The sequence below is a fragment of the Hyperoodon ampullatus genome (genome assembly GCF_949752795.1).
Source record: "Hyperoodon ampullatus genome assembly, chromosome: 2".
In the NCBI taxonomy this organism is placed as follows: domain Eukaryota; kingdom Metazoa; phylum Chordata; class Mammalia; order Artiodactyla; family Ziphiidae; genus Hyperoodon; species Hyperoodon ampullatus.
In genome coordinates, this window is record NC_136915.1 from 21,557,650 (window position 1) to 21,577,633 (window position 19,984).

General features: G+C 57.5%; 1 protein-coding gene across 1 annotated transcript; it reads right to left on the minus strand.

Moving 5' to 3' along the window:
* Nucleotides 1-218: 218 nt before the first annotated feature.
* On the minus strand, nucleotides 219-19,239 carry UBXN11 (UBX domain protein 11; the record flags this gene model as incomplete). Its single annotated transcript, XM_079720264.1, has 14 exons — nucleotides 219-375; nucleotides 456-596; nucleotides 671-744; nucleotides 1,981-2,084; nucleotides 2,209-2,326; nucleotides 3,286-3,363; nucleotides 3,663-3,877; nucleotides 11,060-11,168; nucleotides 13,932-14,008; nucleotides 14,477-14,531; nucleotides 14,979-15,079; nucleotides 17,746-17,844; nucleotides 18,417-18,445; nucleotides 19,169-19,239. The coding sequence occupies 14 exons, from the start codon at nucleotides 19,237-19,239 to the stop codon at nucleotides 219-221; spliced, it is 1,428 nt and encodes a 475-aa protein (XP_079576390.1).
* Nucleotides 19,240-19,984: the final 745 nt, after the last annotated feature.

Sequence of the window (19,984 nt, forward strand, 5' to 3'; positions counted from 1 at the left end):
CTGGGCTGGGGCGTGCCCTCTCTCCCCTGGAGCAGCTTAGCCCTTCTGGGCAGAAAGAGGAACCTAGAGGACAAAGACCCAGCGGCCAGGCCTGCCAGCTGGGGCTCGAGTTACAGAGGGGCAGCTCAGCGCCGCCCCCTCCTCGGCGGAGCTAGTGCTGCTGGGCTGCCCTGCCAGGAGAGCCTCGCAGAGCAGCCGGTGTCGTCGGGATGGGCGCTTTATTCGGGGCCGGGGGCGGGCGGCGGAGCCCGGCGTACCCGAAGCAGCAGCGTGGCGTTGGGCACTAGGCCCGCGGCCTGCAGCGTGAGAGCGTCATTGTGGTAGACTGTGGGCGGGAACGTACTGAAGATCTCGAAGGTAGTGGCCTCCATGGCCCTGGGGACAGGGAAGAACGAATCAGGCCGGGTCGTGGGGCCAGAGCCCCGCTGCGGCCGCCAGCTGAGCCCCGCGCCCACCTGGCCTGTGCAAGCAGGGTGCGCACATCACCGACTGTGTCCTCCGGCCGCATCATCAGCAGCAAGGCCTGCTCGCCATTCTCAGACTTGATGCGCAGCGTGGAGAGCGCGGGCGCGGGTGACCCCGGAGACTCCTGGCTCCTGCGGACCCAAAGGCCGTCAATACCCGCTGGTAGCCCAGTCCCAGGGTCCTCACCTCTCCACTCTGCCCTCACCTCTCACGCTCAGCAGCCAAGGCAGGCGTCTCCACCACAATCTCCTGGATCTGGACACGCAATGGGCAGCAGTTCTGGAAGGCATCGATGGAGTAGACAGAGCCCTGGGCCCTGCCAGTCACACTCTCCCCCCAACCCCTACAGGGGACTTCTCCTGACCAGGGAGGGATGAGACCAGTGAGCCAAAGGGGGAGGGAGTATTCTGTGTAAACGGGGGCCCAAGGAGAGGAAACAGAAGGGAAGCTTTGGAAGGTAGCCCCATCATTCCCTTCCCTCATTCTAGTGGGGAAGACAGAACCCCACACAGTGACCAGGCTGGGTCCCTAACCTAGCATGGGTCAGGGAAGGCTTCCCTGGGGAAATGACACCTGAGCTGTGACTGAAGGATGAAGAGGAGTCCTTAGAAATGGAATGGGGGGCAAGGATATCCCAGAGAGCATAGGTCAGGGAAGACTTCTGAGAAGAGGTGATATATTTGAGAAAGTGTCAGCATTCATGTGGCTGACGCTGGGAATCAGGTTGGACTGGAAGAAAGAAAAGGTTAGAGGTGGGAAGAGGACCAGAAAGGAATGACAGGCCTTACCTAAGAACCACTGGAGGGTTTCAACAGGGAAGAGCCAAGATCCAATTTGCATTTTTAAAAGAGCACAGAGGCTGCTGGGGGAGGATGGCTGGCAGGGCGGGAGTGGAGGTGGGAGGCCAGTGAGGGGCCACTGCAGTTGTCTGGGAGACACTCTGGAGCCTAGGCTAGGATGGCGGGCGGCGGGAATGGAGAGAAGAGATGGATTCGGGAGCGGTTCTGGGGATAGACAGATCTGACAGGACTTGGCCATGTGTGGTGAAGGCAGAGTCCTGGGAAAGGGGTTTGGTATCTTTCACAGGTGGAGACGAGGGAGGGGTAGCAGGATACTGAGTGAGGAGAGAGGATGATGAGTCCTGTGAAGGCCAGGAAGGTGTATTTTGGTCTGGACCTCAAGAGGGTGGCCTGAACTTGGGCTCACCCCCAACCTAGACTCCCCTGACTTTCCCACTCTTACAGCCACACTCCTGCGTTGGCCAGCTGCTCCCTGGTCCCAACTCAGAGAGACCAGGAGACAGTCCTGAGAGCTCACCAGCTCCATCGTTTCCAGGAGACAAGGGAACAGCTCTGAGGAACTCATCTCTCCATCCAGGCCATCCTCAGGGGCCCTCAAGCCTGAGCCTCTAGGTAAGCCGCTGCTCCGGTAGGCTGGGCCAGGGTTGATGGTAAAGCCCACCCCACCCCACCGCCCCACCGCCAATAAGGCTGGGGGAGCCAGGGCTGGCCTCACCTTCAGGGTGTCCCGGATGGGGCCTCGAATGTCAATCACCTCGCCTTGTCGGATCACAAATTTGGGCAGCCTGTTCAGAAACTTCTCGGCGGTCATCCTGGAGCCTGCAGAGAGGGCATTGGGAGCCTTGGCCAGGGCACAGACTGTGTGTGATGGTGGAGGAGGCTACCTGGAGCTTGTCCTGCACAGTGCCCCCACCCCCTGGCTCAGCCTCAGGGCCGAGCTCACCTGGGTGCTCCATCCTGTCCAAGGGCTTTCGAATCCTCTGCCAGCCTACCACTCGGCCCTCTCCTGGGAACAGGTCCAGCCCATTCTCTGGGTAGACCTGATTGCGCCGGTCACTCACCTGGCAAGAAGGAAGGGAAACAGCGGCTGACACAGCTCTTCAGCCCTGGGCTCCATGCCCACCCCTACTTGCCCAAACAGAGGCCCCAGGAATAGGCCCAAGGGATGGTCTGATGCAATCCCCATTTTACAGATGAGGAAACTAAGGCCCTGGGAAAGAGCAGGAGAGCTGCAGTTCATGCTGCTCCCACCCACCTGAGCCCTGTTCTTCCTGCAAGCTCCCCTCATCACTCCAGCTGGAGCCACAGTCCTGACATCCTCCTCACAGAGTCCCTCTCGGGAGCAGACCAGGAGGGGCGGGATGAGGATGTTAGGAGAGGGCAAAGTCCTGCTTGGCATGAACTACCTCAAACACCCCTGGTCGTGACTTATGCTATTTTCCAAGCCATGGTGGCACACACTCCCTCACACGCCCTCACTGTGGAACTAACGCACCACCCTCTGGGACACGGCCTCATGTGCTCCCATCACAGCACCCTCATCTCACTGCCGACTGCCCCCACAGCAGGGGGCTGGCTCCATCTCAAGTCCTTTAGTCCCAGCGTTTGCCCCCCAACAGCACTACCTTCCACCCCAACCAGGAGGCTCCAGGAGCCTCTGGGGGGAGCCAGGACACTTTTGCGTGGACTCCTCACGTTCCCCAGGCTGTCCAGGTGTCCTGAATGCTGGGGAGGAGGGGCAGTGATCCCACGCAGCTGAGGGCTTTGCTTTCAGGATGCCAGAAGGGGGCGCTGCCTGCTGTTCAGCTACATGCCTTCCCCACTGCTGATGCAGCAAGTATGGCCACGGCAGCCTCCCCGCTCCCTTCCCAGCCCTGTTTCAGGCTCACCCTCCTTCTGGAGGTCATCAGACTGGGGTCTCTGAGGTGGGGCAGTGTCCCTAGGTGATGCCCGAGGAAGCATTCCCACCCCCTCCAAAATCCCCACACTGGGAGTGAGTGGTTTGAGGAGAGCCCATCACCTTAAAGGGGACCCCGTCAGGGTACAGCCGCTGGAGCTCTGACGGGAAGAAGCCATCCAATATGTCTCGGAGGCAGCGCTGCAGGGGGAGAGGTAGGGTGAGGCCTGGCTGGACCTGTGCGGTGCCCTACACCCTGCTTCCTGTCTAGATGGCAGGCTCTGGGCCCCGGAATCATGGGGCCGATTACTCTCTGGATCAGACTCTGGAAACAGAGTCCCAGGACATGGTTGGCGGGGGGGCGGTTCTGGAGGCTCTGCATGAGCCTGGGTGCTGGGGGTGAGCTGGGCCCATCATCTCCAACTAATGGTGAGCAGGGGGTGGGCCACCACAGTGGCTTGAGGGTGCACAGGCCTGTCTCCCCTCCCCGTCACTCCTACCTGTGTGGAGGGATCATGGAAGGGCCGGAAGGGGCCATCGAACATGACGATGCCATTCCGGTAGAGCTTCAGTGGGATGGGCTCAAGGACACAGTGTGGCGCTCTGCTGGGCACTGGTGTCAGCTGGGTGTCACTGTCTACCGCCAGCTCACTGAGATCCTTCAGGCTAGCCAGCAGCCTGTCAAAGTCCACCTCGGGGGGTACCAGTGAGTCTCCTGGCAAAGAGGATTGACACCCATGAGCCTCTCTTCATGGCTGCTGTGTGCTCCAGATCCCTGGCTTCCACAGCCCCCTCCCATGCTGGGCAGGGGCCTTAGCATCTCTTTAAGTGACCACCTGGGGAGGAGGAAGGGCAGCTAACACTAGATAATAATAATAGCTGTCTTTTAGTGAGCATTTACTTTGTGCTAGGGGTTTAACATCTATTATCCCATTCTTTCTTCATACCAACCCTATGCTGTAGGGACTATAAACATCCCCATTTTCCATATTAGGAAACTAAGGGTTAGAGGTTAATGGCTGGCCTAGGGGGACACACAGTAAGTGGCTGGAGCGGGATCAGATCCCAGATCAGATGTGCCAGGCGCTGGGTGAGCAGCTGAAAGGCACAGTGCAGAGTTCCCAGCTGTCTGGGCTCAAATTCCAGCTCCTCCACTTCTACCTGTGTGACCTTGGTCAAGTCATTTAACACTCTGCACCACAGCATTCTCTTCTAGAAGGGGATCATGATAGGACCAGGATGGCTGTGAGGGTCCAAGATGACCACGTAAGAATTCCAACAAGTATCTATCTGTGTTAGTTATTGTTACCAGCTCTACCGTGCACAAATGGACCTCAGGCCAACCCAGAGGCCACGCAGCAGGGGTTATTTATCTCCATTTTACACCTGAGGAAACAGGCCCACAGAGATGAAAAATGATTTGCCTCAGGCCACTTGGCAAGTTAGAAGAGGGGATCGACTCTGGAGTCTGTTTTTCCCACCCATCTGCACCATCAGGAGAGAGAGGTGAGGGTCAGGACACCTGCTGGACAGAACAGACATGGGAGACCTTGGGCTGCACATGTATTTGGCCTCCTCTTCTGAAAAATGTGTTGTCCATAGAGCTATTTATAAGGTTCACGGGGTGCAGGTGGGGTGATGAGGAAGCCGAGACAGACGCCAGAGCAGAACGGATACAGGGCAGGTGGGATGCTGCTGGGGGACAGGCCAGGAGCTTGTTCTCAGTCCTGAAGGGATCTGGCCCCGAACTAAGTCATCTACTAGGGTGTAACCCTATAAAACACTGGTGACTTTCTGGGCCTTCTTGGAAGCTGTTTTTCACCAGGACAGCCAGGCTGAGGCAGGATGTGGGTCAGGACTCTGGGGACCCAATTCCTTTCCCCACAGTGGTGCATTGGCTGTACCGGGGAAGTACAGGTGTGGGCGGCCCTGTTTCCTGTTGCCTTTGTGGCTGCTGAAACGGTAGGCCCCAGCTGGCCTTCCCTTCTCCCCTACATCTCCTACTGCTGCAGGGGCTGCACCTGCGCCCCGCTCTTCCTGGGGTCCCCTGGAGTCCCTGAGAGTCCCAAGAAAAACTCACAGAACTTCCTGGATATCCCTGGTATGAGCCAGAACAATATCCAGACACTATTTTCCTTTAACAACTAACTAAGTACTTTCAGAACACCTAGGTAAACCTAAAAATAACAACAGAAAAGCTCATCACTTTCAACACCTGCCCCCATCCCTATATTCTTACAGATGGGAAAGTGAGGCCTAGAAAGTCACATGACTTGGCCAAGGCAGGCCACATAGCACAGCCAATAGGACGACTCAGATGTGCGCGCGGACTGCTAATCCAGCTGCCTCCTGGGGCCTGGGCTTTTTCAGGGAGCTGAGGCGTCGACAGGGGAAGGGGCAGGTGGAAACCCAGGGAGGATGCCAAGAAGCAATGAAAGAGAAAAGAAAAGTTGGCCGAGAAAATCAGCCCCGAAGGCCCTCAGCCAGGGCTCGGGGGTGGAGAAGTGAAAGCAGGGTGGGGCTGGCAGGTATCAGATGCGACAGAATGGAGGTGAGACAAGGGGCCCGGGAGAAGGAACCACTGCTCTGGACAAACCAGGGCTAAGAGAATAAGGCAGGAAGAGCCTGGCATTGCCACCTCACAGCCGGGAGTGCTCAACAGAAGCCTGGCCCCGTGCAGCCACATCACATGGGATGAGGCAGGTCAGAGGTCAAGTGAGGCATTTCCTCTCTGAGCCGCAGCTTTCTTTTCCAGGGACTGGGTAGATAATAGAAATCTTCATCCTGCCCGCAAGATCCAGGGGTGAACTGACTGTGATGATGACTCAGCATTTACTATGTGCCAAGCACCAAGAGGCAGGTCTTCCTTCTCCCATTTTACAGATGAGGAAATTGGGCCTTGTAAGGTGACATGCCCTGGGTCACGCAGCTTGCAGGGCCCAGGTGACTCTAAGCCTCTGTCCTCAGTGACCACGCAGGCTGCCTCCCAGTGTTGGTTCTTCAGATACTGCTCACTGGGGTTCCTTTCCAAGGAGGGGTACAGTGCAGGGAGATCACCTCTGAGGCCTCATCCAACTTTTGAGAGCCCATGGTTTTATTTAAAAGGGGAGTGAAGAGGCATGGAGATCAAGTCCAAGCTCCTTGGCCCAACTCCCAAGACCCTCAGAGCCCTGGCTCCCCAGCCTGCCCTCAACAAGCTCCCCCACTCACTCTGAAGCCATACAGCCCGGGCTACCACTTCCAAGCTGTGTGACCCCGGGCACATGGGCCAACATCTCTGGGCCTCAGCTTCCTCTTCTATAAAATGAAGACAATAACAGCCCCACTTTACAGGGTTGCTGTGAGGCTCACAGGAAGTGCCTGGCAGACAGAGCTGTTGTTGTCACTAACACCCTACCCTCTTGATCATCACAGGGCTCAGGTGCTCTCTCACCACCTCCTTGAAGAAGCCTTGCCCGGAGCCCCTGCCCCTGAGCCTGGGCCTCTGTTCCTCCTGGGTTTCTGGAGCCCTTGGGCCCACTCCTGACCCTCATCACAGGCTGGTGTCATTTTGTTTGCTTATTGGTCTTTCCAGCTACACCGGTCACTCCTTGAACACAGGCAAGAGCATCCAGCCCTGGGCCTGGCCCAGAGTGGGTGCTCAAGAAGCACTGGATCCGTCCCTCCACCCCACTACCCCGCCATCCAGCAAGTATGTCCGCAGCGCCCGTGCCCTGCCAGGCCCTGAGCAGCATGGCCACGCCCATGCCCGGAGTCCTGCCCTCCTCAGGCTCATACTTGAATGAAGGAGACAGGGTGACAAAGAGTGACAGTGGCATGTGTTAAGTGCCACCGTGGGGCTGCAGGGCCCAGAGGAGGGCCAGACCCTGCCCCTAGCACAGGTGAGTGGTGAGCCTGCCCTGGGCTGGCCCCTCGCACCCTCACTGGGAGGACAACCTGCTGCCGTGAAATCTCGGCAGTGCCCGACGCGCCTCAGCAGGCCCGTCTCAGCACCGCAGGCGAAGGCTGTGAAAGGAAACAGACCCACTATTTCCACACACCTGCACGCCAGGCCCTGCTCTGGGGACTTCACCTACATTCACTCTGCTCTTCAGAGGAGCCGGCGGGAAACGGGCTCCGAGAGTCTGGGCACCGCCAGGGCCACAGCCAGCCTGTGACTCGGCAGGAGCCGACTTCTCTGGCTCTTGCTTTGATCATCACGCTGCTTGTCCCCACCTCATCCTGTACAGAGGATCGTCCCAGTGGGCTCTGACCATCCAGGCCAAGGGCACCCAGGCAATGCCTGCCAATCACCTGCATGTGCACGTGCCCTGGCCTTCGGGCCTAGCCCTGTGCGGGCCCTCTGGAGCACAGCAGGGGCGGGGGAGTAAATGGTCATGGGCATCATTCACCAACCGCGTGTCAGCCTGAGAGAGGCTCCACGTGCTCCACGCTGGGGTATTCAGTGCTCTCAGTTCAGGGCCTAGGGGTCAATCGTACCATCTCCTCACTTCACAGAGGAGGATGTGGACTCAGAGGTGAGGCAGGTTCCCCACACAGGGTACGATCTGACCCAGGCCCCCCTCTTCAGCCAGAGCCTTTAAGGCTTTCACTGCAGCGCAGAGCCCCTAACCACGCTCCCGGGGCAGCTGCAGGGCGGCACAGTGCCTGGCGCCGAGCAGGCACTCCACGCACATGTGCTAGAGCAGGTGGGGTTTGAGCTGAGCTTCCCAGGAGGGGAGAAAAGGGGGCAGGGCACTTGGGGGACACAGCACAGGCCCGAGATAGTGGGAGGGCGGGTGGGAGGAGTCCAGCCTGCCTGGGGTCTAGGTCAGGCCAGTTCCAGGGGCCCAAGGGCAGCCCAGGGACAGCCCATGGAGGAGTCAGGCTGGCTTCCTGAGCAGGGGAGGGAAGAGGCTCCCACACAGATGCCGGAGCCTGGGCTTGGGGAAAAGGGTTGGGGAGGTGGGTGCTGGGAGGGGGAGGGGGAGATGTAGAGAGAGGGCAGGGACTTGATGAGGGGTGGGGGTGGGTAAGGAGCTCAGAGGCGAAGGTGGGGAGGAGGGCGGGAGCTCACAGTTGGCTGGAGCTCTCAGCCCTGAGGCTCAACACCTGACCCAAAGGTGGTAGGACCAGAGCCGGAACTGTCCCTTTCATGTCTCCGCATACCCTGAAGCACCTGGCACAGGCATCCTGTTTGCTACTCAACATACTGGTGGGAAGGGGTGAATGATCGGGCCTGAGGCCAAGCCCTTGCAAGGCTTCCTCTCCCCTGAGCCCCTTCATGGGCCCAACTGACCCTCCTCCCTAAGAGTCCCAGGCTCTAGAATGTTTGAAGCAGCCCCAGTCTGCCTAATACAGATGCCCCGGCTCACCAATCCACTGGCCTGCTGCCCCAGGGCCTGTGGGGAGTGGTAGCAACAGAGGGAGATCCAGAGAAACAAGCCAGAGCATCAGGGTCAGCCAGAGTCTGGCTTCATGGACCCAAGGGCCGTAGGGGCAGGAGCAGGTTGGCACGTGGGGACAAGGCCATAGGGAGAGGAAGGGAAAAAGCCAGGAAAGTGGGGGGGACAGTCCCAGGAGGAAAAGCTGCTAGAAATGAAAAACATGTTGTTCATCTGTCAGAAGAGCTAAACTGAGGCCCCTCCATGTTGAAGAATCAAAAGGCAAAAGAAGAAAAACACACAAATCAGGAGCTTGCAGCCAGGCTTTAGAACAAGTGGCTTTAGAACAGCCGTACTGTGAGCAAAAACAAACAACACAGAGCAGTTGGGGGCTGCTCTCTTTTTGGGAGGAGAGAGTAGAATCCACAGAACCAGGTCCAGAAACCAGCTGTCTGGTCTCACCCCTTCCCCAAAGGAGCAGGGAGGCCCCCACCGGCCAGAAGGAAGTCTGCCCTCTAACTAGTCAGCAAGGCCACATGAGGCCTGAACCCAGCTCACCACACAGGGGTGGGGTGTGTGTGTGTGTGTGTGCGTGCGTGCGTGTGTGTGTCCATAGTGCTGGCAGGCCTCTGGCCCTAGACCCCAGGAAGGGGCATTCTTACAGCTTCTGGCAGTTGCCTACCAGGGTCTCGCCTCCCACCCAGGGAGAACTTCCCATAGCACTCAGCCCAGGGTTCAGCTCCTGGCATGGCCCGGGTGCCATACAGCTCCCCAGCTTTGCCGTGTCCCGAATGGGACATCTTCCCCGACAGCCGTGACCCCCAGGGTCATCCCAGGTTCCTCCCACCCCCTTCCTAACGTTCGCGCAATCGCCAAGGCCACGGATTCCCCTCCGCTCTGCCCCTCTCACCAGCCCCACCAGTATCACCCTTATGCTGGGCATCATCTCATCTTCGGCCTGGATGACTGTAACCGTCTCCCAGTGGGCTCCCAGCCTTAAGTCTTGCCCCCTTCACTCAACCGTCTTCAGACTGCTTAAGTGCCTCAGTTTCCCCATCTGTAAAATGGAATAACCCCTGGCCCATGCCAAGTCTATTTGTGAAAATGCTTTAAAAGTGGCAAATATGGTGCAAATGGGAAGTGATGTTTTTGAAACAAGGGTGAGGGGGTTTTCCCCTGAGATTTAGGGGTATCTAGCCAATGTGCAGCAGGTGGGACTCTCATGTTTTCAGTCTGGGTTTTTACCCAGCAGGAAACTTATGAAGTTAAGAAAGTACAGTTGTCTTCCAAACAGTCCCCCGGGAGCCAAGCTCATGTTCCCATGAGACTGCCACTGCCTTCTGACCGTGGAAGACAATGAGAGCTCCCACTTGTGGGGCTGATGACATGCGAGGTCAGTGCTAGGTGCTGCGTCCAACCCACTGACTCCTAGTAACTCCATGGGAAAGAATACACACCCATCTACTGATGAGGAACTGGAGGCTCAGAGAACGGAACTCGAGTACCCAAGTCACACCTGGGCTAGGCGGTGGCGGTGAGGACCCAGGTGTGACCAACAGAGCCTGGAGAACTACCTTCCAGGCAACGACCTCCATTCTTTGAAGAGAATGGACCCAGCTTTCAGAAGTGGCCAGTTCTGGGACTTCCCTGGTGGCACAGTGGTTAAGAATCTGCCTGCCAATGCAGAGGACATGGGTTCAATCCCTGGTCTGGGAAGATCTCGCGTGCCGCGGAGCAACTAAGCCCATGTGCCACAACTACTGAGCCTGCGCTCTAGAATCTGCGAGCCACAACTACTGAGCCCGCGAGCTGCAACTACTGAAGCCCACCCGCCACAGAGCCCGTGCTCCGCAACAAGAGAAGCCACCACAATCAGAAGCCCACGCACCACATCAAAGAGTAGCCCCCGCTCACCGCAATGCAACTAGAGAAAGCCCGCACACAGCAACGAAGACCCGATGCAGCCAAAAAAAAAAAAAGAAAAAAAAAAGAAATATATATATATATATAAAGGAAGTAGCCAGTGCTATGGCCCCAAATCTCTGGAGTGCATCCCTCGGGATATTAGCAGTTGAGTTAAAAATAAAACATGGTGGAGGCCCAGAGATGCAGGTAGATTTCAATAGTTTGCTACAAATGAACCTGGAAAGGGAGTCCACAGAGGGGGCCAAGCCCTTGGCCTGAGGGCCAGCTTCCAAAGCAGGGGGATTGCTTCTAAAGGCCACAGCTTTTGAATATGTGACATTTTGTAAACTATGGTGCCTGAGACAAATGAGGTCTTGTTACGTTTTGTATCCCTGGGTCCCTGGAGCCTTAGAAAGATAAGCAAGCAGAGTCTAGGGTTAGGTGGTCAGGGATGGAGGCTGAGGCCTTTCCCTCCTGCCCCTGTGTCAGTGGCAAGCTGTGGGAGGCCTTGGGGCACCTTGTGCTGGGAGGAGGGGCATGAATGAGCTGGCCTCTGGACAGCTGTGGGCCATCGGGAGCTGTAGGGGAATTCCCTTTGCAGGAGGGGCCGGGGTGGACCCCGCCTCTACCTGGCTTCCAGAACTTCTTGGCTGTCATCCAGTCCCTCTCACCATCCTCCGAGTCCTCCTCATGCATGGGCTCGCCCACCCACTGCAGGCCGTAGTCACCGAGGAACCGCTGTGGGGAGAGAAGAGGGAGATGTAGGAGGCACTGTCAGCTCAGCCCCTTCCAGGGGAAAAGGCGGCATCAGCCGAGCCCCCAGCCTCAGGCCTCAGCTCCCAGCCGACTGGATGGGGCGATGGGCCCGGGGGTCTTGGCCACTTCCTGGCTGTGGCCTTGGGAAGCCACCTCGCCTCCCAGAGCCTCAGGCTTCTCCTTGTAAAATGAACCTTGTGAGGACTCACTAAGGTAATTCACGTCATGTCCTTAGCACAGGGCCTGGCACAAGTAGGAACTCGCTTAAGTCAGCCATTATGGCAGCGGGGAGCCATGTGGGTCTGGCCTGAGTGGGAGGAGAGGAAGGGACACCTGCTCTGCAGGTCTGAGAGGACATGTCCACCCACATGTCCCACATGTGGCCTCTCTAGGGCTGGCCGCCCAGCGCCTTTGCCACAGGAAAACAGTTGTCTATGCTTCCTGTTGCTGCTTCCTCACCTCCACTCCTTCCCTCAACCCACTCCAGCCCAGCCTCCATCTCCACAACTGACTGCAACTGCTAACAAGCAGCCATCAGCAACCCGCCCGCTGCCTAACCCAGCGGGCACACTTCTGCCTTCATCTCTTTTTTTTTTTTTTTTCTTTTTGTGGCACGTGGGCCTCTCACTGTTGTGGCCTCTCCTGTTGTGGAGCACAGGCTCCGGACGCGCAGGCTCAGCGGCCATGGCTCACGGGCCCAGCCGCTCCGCGGCATGTGGGATCTTCCCGGACCGGGGCACGAACCCGTGGCCCCTGCATCGGCAGGCGGACTCTCAACCACTGCGCCACCAGGGAAGCCCTGCCTTCATCTCTTGCAGCATATGTTCTTCTTTTTCAGTTTCAAATTTCTAGCCATCTACACTTAGATGTCCAATAGTCATCTCAAAATGAACTTGGCCCAAACAGTCATGACTCCCTGCCCCCACTCCCAAACCTCTTTCCCTTCAGCCTCGCGGGCTTAGTCAATGGCACCCCCTCCACCTGGGCCTCATCCATGACCCGATCCTCTCCCTGCCCTCCAGGGCCCACAAGGCCTGTGGCACCGGCTCCAAGGCAGACTTGAGTCCATCCACTCTGCTCCCTCTCCCCTAGTTCAAGCCGTGGTCATCTCCCTCCTGGACAACTCAAACTGCGCGTCTACCTGCGTTCCCCCACCCACTCCTCTACCTGAAACCTTCCTATGGTTTCCCATTCTTGAGGATTCTGTTCCCGCCCCCGCCCCGCCCCCCTGGGATGTGGTCCCTGTGGTCTCTTCTCCTCCCTTTCGCTCCCCACAACTCCCAGCCACAAGCCAAGTCTACATGGCGGGAGGTGGAGGCTTTCATCTCTTCAGCCTGGATTCTCCTTTCCTGGTCCCCTCCTCATCCTCTAGATCTCCTGCCCAGTGTCACCCCGCACCAACCTGTCCACTGACTAACCCAGCGGGCACACTTCAGACTTCAAATCTTGTAACATATGTTCTTCTTTTTCCGTTTCAAATTTCTAGCCATCTACACTTAGATGTCCAACAGGCATCTCACAATGAACTTGGCCCAAACAGTCATGCCTCCCTGCTCCCACCTCCCAAGGCAGGGAGTGGCCCACGTCCCAGCTAGTCTCTAATGTGTTACCCTTTTAAATATTTCACCATACTTCGTACTTGTGTCTCTTCCTGTATACTTGTTTATGTGTGTCCCCTCTAGACTGCCAGCGCCATGAGGGCAGGGACCTGTCTGCATCCCAGTGCCTGGCAGGGTGCCAGGCGCACAGGAGATACTTTGTCTGAGTTTGCTAAATTAATGAAGCAATAAATGTGTGAACAACGTGAATGTGGGAGCCCCAATGCCCTCTGCCCTGAGGGGGCAGCCCTCACTCCTGTGGCCGCTGCTCAGAGAAGCCCCACGGGCTGCCGGCAGTCCTAGCAGGCCGCTCAGGGAGCAGCTGTTTACCCACAGCCCCGGGTATGAACAGGCCTGGGTGGGAAGGGCCCTCAGCTGCAGCTGCTGCTTGGGGGTTTGCGTCTGTAGTCTTAAATTAGGTTGGGGCTTTGGAAACCAACTCAGTGTGGAGAGGGAGAGGCTAGACCCCAGGAGGAGCTTCTGGTGGGGCCGGTGAGGCAGAGGGGGGCCCTGAGGATGTATGCATGCCTAGGACCCTCCCTTGAGCCTGGGGTCCCTCCAGCTCAAGCCTTGCTGTGTGAACGAGGGCAAGAAAGGTGACACTGGGTGAGTGAGATGCCACATCCAGAGGCAGGGAATGGCCATGACCAATGCAGTAAACACGCATGGCCATGCCCCTGCCAGGTCCTGGGCGCGCAGCAACGAACAGGAGAAAAGTGGTCCCTCCCTCCTTCCCTCGTGGAGCCCACGGTCCCCAGAAGAAGAGAGATGTGGAGCACCTGCCCTGGTCACAGGTGTAGGGGGCCCCCTGGGAAAGGGCTCCCGCCTTGACTTAAGACCGAGGATCAGTGAAAACTCGCCAGGGGGAGGTAGAAAAAGAAATTTCAGGTGGAAGGAACAACACGGACCAAGGTCCTGAGGTGGGAAAGAGCTTGATGTGGTCAAAGAAGCAGAGGCAGGTCCCCGTGGCTGGAGGGGAGAGTAGCTCAAGACGACACTGAGGAAGGGGGAGGGGCTAGCCCAAGCCTGAAATGGGGTGGGGGGTGCCCCGGGCCCCTGTGTGGGATGTGCGGTGAGGGGACCCCAGAGAGGTGGGCTCTGACTCAGTCCCTGGGGGCAGACAGCCCTGGGCCGGCACCTCCCTCACCTCCATCTCCCCGACCTGCCGCTGCAGCTGCGCGCACCTGGTCTCCAGCTCCTCCTGCCGCTGCGAGGTCACCGTGCCTTCAGGAAAAGACGGGGAGGGGTGTCAGAGCCCCCCACACGGAGGCTGCCAGGCCACTTCTGGCCATGACAAGAGCTTTGGCCTGAGGGTCATCTGGAGAAGCTGCTTCACGAGAATTCGAGGGATCCCCGGAGAAGCACCTCTTGGCCTCTCGCCCTGACCTTGAGAGGGGACGCCCTGACTCTCGGGAGGCCGCCAGCCCACCGAGCGAGGCTCCTGACGGGGCTGCCTTTCCTCCAGGCTTTGGCTGGCAGGCCCTGTGCCCAGGGCTGGGCTAGGGCTGCGCTCGGGGGACTCAGTCCCACACAGAAGGGCACCGCCCTGAGTGTCATAGCTCCTCTCTGGGCTCCATTGCCCAGACTCCACCACAGGACTCAGCCTGATGCTCTTGGAGCCCTGATACCCAGAGGTCGCCAGCCCAGGGGGTACAAAGGGGGGCTGACCAGCCCACAGAGACGGCCTCTTACCCTGGTGCTCCTGGAGGGTCTCCACCAGCTCCTCCAAGGCCCGTATCTTCCGATCCTGCAGCAACGAGACAGGAGGGGAGCAGACCTGGTGGTTCCCAGAGCCCAAGGGAGCCCCTTCCAGATGGGAAGACCCGGCTTAAAGCCCCTGCCCCGCTTTGGCACTGCTCCGGTGCTCAGATGGCCCTTGTGGTCCCACTGAGGTGGGGGCAGGGGGTGGGCACCCCCAAGTGCCCAGCACTCAGCAGCCACTGCTGCCACCCAATCTGAGGTCTACGGGCCTTGCTCAGATGTGGAGAAGACCCCTAGCCTCTCTGCTCAGGTCACAGGGACCCAGGTCAGTCCCAGGCCAGACCTGGCCCTCCAGTTGGGCGGTTTGGTCAGGGAGATTGTTCTAGAACCCATCCACCATGGCCTATTGCAATAGTAGCTTCACTGGCCTCCCCAGACCAGGCCCTTCCACCCCTCAGACCAGACCCTGGCCCTCTCCCCACTGGGGCCCCACCTTGGAGAGCATCTCATCCTCCTGGGCCTTCACCTGCCGCTCCAGATCCTGCACTTTCCTCGCCATGGTGGCCATCAACTCCGAGTCGTGGTACACAGGGACTGCCAACCAGACAAAGTCCTAGAGCCCGGGCCTTGAGCTGAGGCTGAGGTATGGGGGTCCAGGGGAGGGGAGAGGGTGCGGGCTCCCCAGCAGCGGAAATAAGGGTGGTAACAACAGCTGCCACCGAGATAATGGGGACAGTTCTACACACTTTTCATATGTCAGCTTTTCTGAGGAAATGAACTGTTTTGGGAAACTGAGGCACAGAGATTCTGTAATGCACCGAAGATGTATATATGAGGGAGTGGTACAACATACGGGTTACATCACCTTGAAACACTGTCAAAAAGTTCACCCTTAAAGCAACTATACTCCAATAAATATTAAAAAAAAAAAAAAAGCTCACTCTCAGTTGAATCACACCTCTAATCTCACCCCTAATTCACAGGAAATACGGTGGATAGAGGAGCAAGTTAAACAGCACCGGACAAATCACTACGGGGGACATCCTGCGGGACAAGTAGCCTGGACTCTTCAAAAAGTGTCGTTTTTTAAAAGAGGCAGGGATTCTGCTCTAAAGAAGTATAACAATCAAATGCAGTGCATGACCCTCAATTAGAACCTAAATCGGGGTGGGGGGAGCTATGAGAGATATTTTGGAACACTGGGATGTTAGAGAGTTACTGGATTGTTCATATTCTTAGGTGTGATCACAGCATCGTGGTTATGTACTTCCTTTTACTCCTAGAAGATGCAAAGGGAAGTAATTAGAGCTGAAATGTCATGATATCTGCAACTGATTTCTAAATGGCTCATCCAAAAAATACACTTGTGTTCATAACATATGTGTATATGGATAGAAAGCAAGTATGGCAAGATGTCACTAACTGTTGAACCTAGGCTGAGGACGTATGGGTGTCTGCTGTACTATTATTTCAACTTTTCTGTTTGCTGACAAATTTTCAAATTAAAACATTTGTGAAAGAAAACAAGAGAGACACATGGGAAGAAACAGGCCCCCTTCTTCCCCTGGATGTTGTCTCTCTCTGTGTGAAGCCGGAAATGCAGCTGTAACCACGTGACCATGTGGAGCTGACAGGCCCAAAGATGGTTCAGTGGATAGGTGGAGAAACCTGAACTTCTGACAATGTCTTTGAGCTGTCTCCCTAGGACTTCTTGGTCCCTGGGATAATAAAGTCCCCTGATGTTCCTTGGTTGAATCAGGGTTTTCGTTGACTTTAGTCAAAAGCTTCTTAACTGATATATAGACATTTGGAAACTGTCAGCACACGGATGACAGCATGTGTTTGAGGCAGAGTGGAGAGAGAGAGGCGATCCCAGGCAGGAGGAACATCACACGGAAAAGCTGGAGCTGGCAGAGATCCGAGAGGGAAGAGCCTAGGAGGCAGGAGGACGGCAGGGAGGCCGTGTTATGGAGGCCAAGAGCCCGGGGTGTTCTGAGAAGAGGGAGCGGGGAGCTGTGTGGAATGTTTCCCTGCAGAGAAGTGAGACAGGACAGGCAAGTCCTTGACTGTGAGCTTGGCAGGGGCAGCCCCTGGCTGAGCGTGGGCTGAGGGGTGGTGGCGGGGGAGACCAGAGGGACCTGGGGAACAGCCAGTTGCCGTGGTTGCTGTTGAAAGTGTCCCCCCTGAGGTGATGGAGATCCTGGCTTTGGGACCGAATGGCTGTGGGGCCGGGCTCTTCCGGTCTCCTTTTCCACCTCAACCCCTCCCTACCTGTAGAGCGGAGGGGGCATTCGGTGGAGGATCAGAGACCGAGAGACAGAAACGGAGACAGAGAGACAGGAAGCTGCTTACCCAAGATATCACAGCTAGTGGAAAACTCTCACCTCATCCCCAGCTCCCCCAGACCCCCAGCTCAGACCCCGCCCCTGCCCAGTGCACCACACAGCTCACCCTGCCGGCCCATGCGTCCCCTGTGCCCAGGACTGCTCAGTCCTACCTCCTCTGGGAAGCTGCCCCAGTGAGCCCCATCTTACTTTGGGCACCTCCACAATTGCAGTGTTGCCACAGCCCTTTGCGGATGGTGTGGGTCAGGCTAGGGGGACCGTCTAGGGGACTTGGGCCTTGCCCAGAGCCCTGTGGAAGCACGAAGCAGATGCCCGGAGGCTGAGCTTCACCCTCAGGCCCTTCATTCCTCTTGGACCCTGAATCCTAGAGCCACTGACATCACTCCTGATGGGGATTCCAGCCAGGTGTACTCCAGAGGTGCCAGCCACAGCCCACCCTGGGGCTTTTTTGTTTTGTTTTGTTTTTTTGTTTTTTGGGGTTTTTTTGCGGTACGCGGGCCCCTCACTGCTGTGACCTCTCCCGTTGCGGAGCACAGGCTCCGGTCGCACAGGCTCAGCGGCCATGGCTCGCGGGCCCAGCCACTCCACGGCATGTGGGATCCTCCCGGACCGGGGCACGAACCCGCGTCCCCTGCATCGGCAGGCCGACTCCCAACCACTGCGCCACCAGGGAAGCCCCGCCCTGGGGCTTTGCCAGACCTCCTGAGCTAACGGCCAGACCTTTGTGTGGCTTTACGCCAAGCCAGGCTCTGAACAGGTCTGGGGTGCAGGCCCAGGGCCACAGTCAGCCAGGAGTAGAAGCTGCTGCCTCAGACCCAGCAGGTGGGAGAAGGTGCCATGCCTCTCAGGGCCTCCCTTTCCCCAGGGCCTCTCCTGCTGCCAGGGACACAGACCCCTTTGGGCCTCTGCACTCACCTTGCCTACTCACAGGGGCACTTATGCCACCATAGCAGGAAGGAACAGAGATCCTTTCTTCTGAGCCGTGCGCGTCATTCAGCACGTCCACCTCATCTTCTGCAGACAGGGATGCCCAGGTCACTGCTCTGGGGCTGAAGCCCATGCGAAACGGGCCCCCTGGGCCCTGGTCAAGATGAAGCAGCCTGTTCTCTGTCCCCCCAGCATATGAGGATGGAAAACTTGGGATGCTGGAGAGCAAGGATCCAGCCAGAACAGGCCTCTTCTTGGAGTTCTCCCAACCTGGCTCCCTGGGTGGACCTGGGTGGCCAATGCCAGCACCACGGTGGGGGCTAAAGGAGGGCTGGGATGCAAAGGTCTGAGCCTGCCGGAGGCAGGGCAGCAACATGAGGACTGGGCTTCAGGGAGAAAAGGCTGTAACGGGCTGCAGGTGGCTGTCGGAGAAGGAGGGCTGGGGTCTGCCCCCTCGTGGCCCACCCCACAGTGAGTGGAGGGGTTCAAATGTTAGTGAGGACATCTCCACTAAGGGTGTGGGGTGTCCAAATCCGAGAGCTGCAGACAGCACTGCAGCTGGCCAGCCACTCTGGCTGACGGGAGTTCATCATGCTCTTTCTCTCCATCTGCCCACCGCAAGGACATGAGGAGGACACGAGGGCAGAGCCCACACTCACCATTTCCGTAAATTTTTATCCCTCGCCTCCTGGGAATGGGGCAGGAAGGAGAAGGAAGACAGACAAGTCAGGACCCCCTGGATTGCCTTCGGGGGAGGCTCTGGCACCAGGTCCCCCATCAATCCTAAAGAAGGTGTCTCCTGAGGACATCCACCCCCAAATCCCATCCCGGCCCAGGGATGAGCCAAGGGGCAGGCTTTAGGGTGTCCGACTCCTCCCAACAAAGAAGGATGGTGAAGAGCTGAAGGGCAGAGCCTTGGAGAGAAGATTACAAGAGTCCCCAAGCCCAGGAGCCCAGCCCCAGCTCTGCTCTGAAATGGCTGCAGGACCCCAGGCCTGTCACTTAACCTCTCTGGACTTCCTTGGCCATGATGCAAATGACTCAAAGTGGGCTTCAGAAGAGCAAGGAGAGAGGTAAAAAATGCTTTGAAAAGATGAAACTGATAGATGGACAAACAGGATTCTCTTCACTGAGAGCCCAGCATGTGGCCGGGCCTGGAACAGGTGGGCCATCAGTGTTTGAAGAACTAATTCAGGACCAGTGAATAAACAGAGGGATGCCGAGCCACCTCACTAAATGGCACAGCCCAGTGTGTGCTTAGACACGTGGAGAGCCTCCCAGAAGAAGGTTCGAGAAAGATAAGGTGATCAGAGAGAGATACATAACTTCTTATCGTTTTCCTCAGTCCACGGGAGGGGCTGGGAGGAGGCAGGGGCATGGACACAAAGATCCCATGAGGCCGGCTCCTTACCCCGGATTCACAGGCTCCGAATGCAGAGGCACTCGCCGGGTCTTGCCAAGGGAGGCCAAAGGTGAGCTCATAATTCTACTTCTAGTCTCTAGCTGTCAGGAACTCCCTGAGAAGAAAGAAGTCAGCCCTTGGGGACAGTCACTCAGGACCAGGGAGCGGCCTGAAACTTCCTCTGCCCTGGCTACTTTTCCCAGAAGGGAGCACTGTCCAGGGAGCGGCACCCCTCACTTCTTCCCACTGCCTCTGCATAAGCTTCTGGAGGCAGCCTGGCCTCAGGGTCCCAATGCTGGATGTCCACCTGCTCCGCTGGATATCCAGCTCTCTTCTCTGCTCTTGGAGGTCTCTGGCCTAGCAGTGCTTGGGAAAGGGTGATGCGGGTAGGATGGGGTGCAGAGGTGGACTGGAAGACTGGGACTTCCCCAGACTTCAAGCCCTGGCACAAGACTACCAAGCAGGCCTGGGGCTTTTGTCATCACACCCAGGTGTCTCCTCCCCTCCTACCAGAACCAGGTGCCACCTCCAACTTCTCAGAGCCAGAGAGGGGCAACCCCAAGGCAGGATTCTACCAAGACACCACCTGCGTGGCAGGGAGGTCAAGAGCCCAGACCCTGGATAGGTTCTGCCATTCCAGTATAGCCTGTGCCTCAGTTTCCTTTAGCGTAAAGTGGGGATGGTAATAGTACCAGCCAGGTAGGGGTAACACACATAAAGCACCTAGCCCAGTGAAACGCTCAAAGGAATTACTTAAAAATGTGAATTGTGGCTGCTGCTGTTATTGGCACATAGAAGGCCCTCATAAATGTTGATTTCCCTTCC